At 42.8% G+C, this 3,029-nt stretch overlaps 1 protein-coding gene across 1 annotated transcript in view; it reads right to left on the bottom strand.

Annotated features, from left to right (window-relative positions):
- Positions 1 to 505: 505 nt before the first annotated feature.
- trap1 (TNF receptor-associated protein 1) overlaps positions 506 to 3,029 on the bottom strand; it is a 31,967-nt gene continuing 29,443 nt past the window's right edge. The window contains exon 18 of the mRNA XM_043711480.1: positions 506 to 784. Coding sequence (XP_043567415.1) covers positions 683 to 784 — 102 coding nt within the window. The 3' untranslated portion in view covers positions 506 to 682. The remainder of the gene's footprint in view (positions 785 to 3,029) is intronic.

Here is a 3,029-nt window from a genome sequence, read left to right as displayed (position 1 = left end):
GCAACTCCAAAAACGCTCCAAGATGCTTTACACCATCTAGAACACAGCTGCCCATTTGATTGCATCACATCCATTCCATCCATTAATGCTCAGTGTGCACTAGCTACAAGAATTCAGGTAGAAATTTACCAAAGATCCTCAAACTGCACCCTCCAAACCAATGACCACTTCTATCCAGAAGGACAAGGACATCAGGTATATGTGAACACCACCATGACGATCCCCTCCAAGCCACCCTACGTGAAGCAGTTCGAGAAAGCAGCTCACCACCTTCCTTAGGGCAGTAAAAAAAAAATGCTGCCCAGTCAATGATGCCCAGTTCCCACAAGGGGAATAAAAAACAACTGGTCACTAGACCATTTGGTAATTAATTATCTTTCCAGGGAACAAAAGTCCACCCAAAAAGTGTGACAGTGATCCTGTGTGACAAATGCGTATACAAGTTTTCAGATACCTGGGCCTTCGACAAAGTACATTACAAGGAACTGTGATAGAAAGAGAAAGGTTATCATCTGGAAAAAACTTTACTTGCAGAATCTTCAAGAAATAACATGGGTAGCAATTTGTGCTTGGAGAAATCACAAAGGTTATGCAGTTTCAAACACAGGCCTAGCAGGGATGAATCCTTGGATCTTCTTAATGGTTCTACTACTCCACAAATGGTGATTTTTCGAAATGGCCATTAATGATTTTCCAAAACTTTGGTCAGAAGTTTGTTCAATCTGTTGACCATTGGTCGAGGATCATCATTCAGTCCTGCAGCAATCATGGCGTTATCATAAATCTGAAAGAAAACAAGAACCTGTGGTCACAGTTAGAACAACCCGTCAAACATTCACTACACGCCTTTGCTGTTTCCTCCAAAAGATAAAAACTTATTCCAAACAGTTATACATAGGAAAAAGAAACAAAGAACTGCGGATGCTGGAAATCAGAAACAAAATCAGAAGTTGCTGGGAAAACTCAGCAGGTCTGGCAGCATCTGCGGAGGGAAAGCAGAGTGAATGTTTTGGATCCAGTGACTCTTCTTCAGAAAAGATACATATGGGCATGCATATAGGCACATGCTACCAATTTGAAAATTATACAAACAGGTAAACTTCATTGTAGGCTTTGGACATTTGACAATCCATCCTGATCTGGTTATTGTACACCCATCTGTGTGTTGTTCTTTGTTGCCATTGGTTGTCTTGCTACTGATTGCTTTCATTCAGTGTCATCAGTCTTGTGCATTTTTCCTCACACTCTTCATGCATGATTGGTGTGCCATACATTGGTCAGAACTGGCTTTCGTTCTTTACAATGTAGCACCATTATAAGCAGTGACTGTAGGATCTGGGCTGGGTGTCTATTTCAGATGAATATATTTATATTTGCTGAAAATATAAGAATTTTTTTAAGAAAACATTCACACCATTCAATGCAGTTTTGGTACTTCTCTACTTGCTTATTTGTCATGTATCTCTTGCATTCTCCTCTATATTTGAAGACTGTCCTTCTCAAAATGTTAGACAACTAGTTGCTGAGCAAACTGGTTTGCACTTACCTTCTGAGCATAATTTGTCTTGGGGATGATATTCCTTTTTCCCTTGATGCTGCATGAATATGCAGCATTGCAATGTGAAAATCTTGATTTGTTGCTTGATATTTAGTGATAATTGATTGGACAGTATAGACCATATTATCCACGCTCAAACAGTGTGTAGAACATGAGATATAGATCATCCCCAGTTACTACACATGCATTGAAATACTTTGCCAGGATAGCAGTTTGCAACACATTATTTCTAATGGCTTATTTTTAATTGTGTATTTCTTAACAAATAAGTACATGTAACATTATTAAAAAATTGTATGGATCCAAGATGGCGGCGACCCAGTAAGACTGAGTCTATAGTGCTCCTCCCAAGACTTGGGTACAGTGGGTCACCTACCCCCTACCAAGCTCACCAAATCATTTATAATAGTTTTGTAATTTAATTAGTTGTGTAATATTACATTTAAACAATTTAATCCTAAGTTAAAATGACTAAAGGGAAGGGAGCCCGCAGCTCTCAGCAAGCAGGAACCCCTCCCCCACCCTCTCCAGCTGCAGCCGCCCCGGGGGACTTGCCAACAGTAACAAGCCTTGCAGAAATGCTTTCCAAGCTTGACTCGAAGATCGATGCCTTTATTGTCGAATCCAGAAATCGTTGGGAGTCGCTCTCGGCCGCGCTGCAGAAGCACGACCGAGAGATTAAAGAAATTCAACGCCGAGTCGGAGGGGCGGAGCTAAAGGCCGCGACCTCCGAGACAACCGCTCAATCGGCCGTGGATTGGAAAATCATATTGACAACCTCGATAATATTCGTTTGCTGGGCCTTCCTGAACGGGAAGAGGAAGGCCAGCTTACAGCATTCCTGGAGCAGTGGCTGCCACAACTTTTAGATCTGCAAGCTGGATCAGGCCAGGTAAGGGTAGAATGGGCCTACCAGGTCGCAATACGCGGGCCCGGCTCGAACCAACGCCCGCGCCCGGTCCTGTTCCGGCTGCAGAGCTACAGGGAGAGGCAGATACTCCTAGAAGCCTCTAGAAATCTCGGAAAAGACCCCCAAGCTATGATCTACAATGGATCCAAGATCATGCTATTTCAGGACTTTTCCCCGGCTCTGGTTCGAAAGAGGAAGGCATTCGACGAGGTGAAGAAGCGTTTAAGGGACTTAAATGTTCAGTACTCCTTACGCTACCCAGCGATGTTACGCTTTAACCATGAAGGACCCGTATATAACTTTGGATCACCAGAAAAGGCTAAGGAATTCTTGGACTCTCTTAGAAAAACTGTAGGACATAATGGATGTTGGCCTGCCTTTCCCCCACCCCCGCTTTGGTTTATATCTCCTCCCTTTTTTTTTTCTTACCTTACTGCTTAATATTATCATGGGGGGTGGGGAGAAGGATTTGATTTTCTCCCCCCCCCCCCCCCACCCGGAGTTGTTTTCTGTTATTATTTTATGTATATATGAGGGATGTATGTATATGTGTGTGTATGT

Source organism: Chiloscyllium plagiosum, chromosome 21 (genome assembly GCF_004010195.1).
Source record: "Chiloscyllium plagiosum isolate BGI_BamShark_2017 chromosome 21, ASM401019v2, whole genome shotgun sequence".
Taxonomy (NCBI): domain Eukaryota; kingdom Metazoa; phylum Chordata; class Chondrichthyes; order Orectolobiformes; family Hemiscylliidae; genus Chiloscyllium; species Chiloscyllium plagiosum.
Note: the sequence above shows the minus strand (reverse complement) of the source record. Positions and strands in the feature narration are given on the sequence as shown.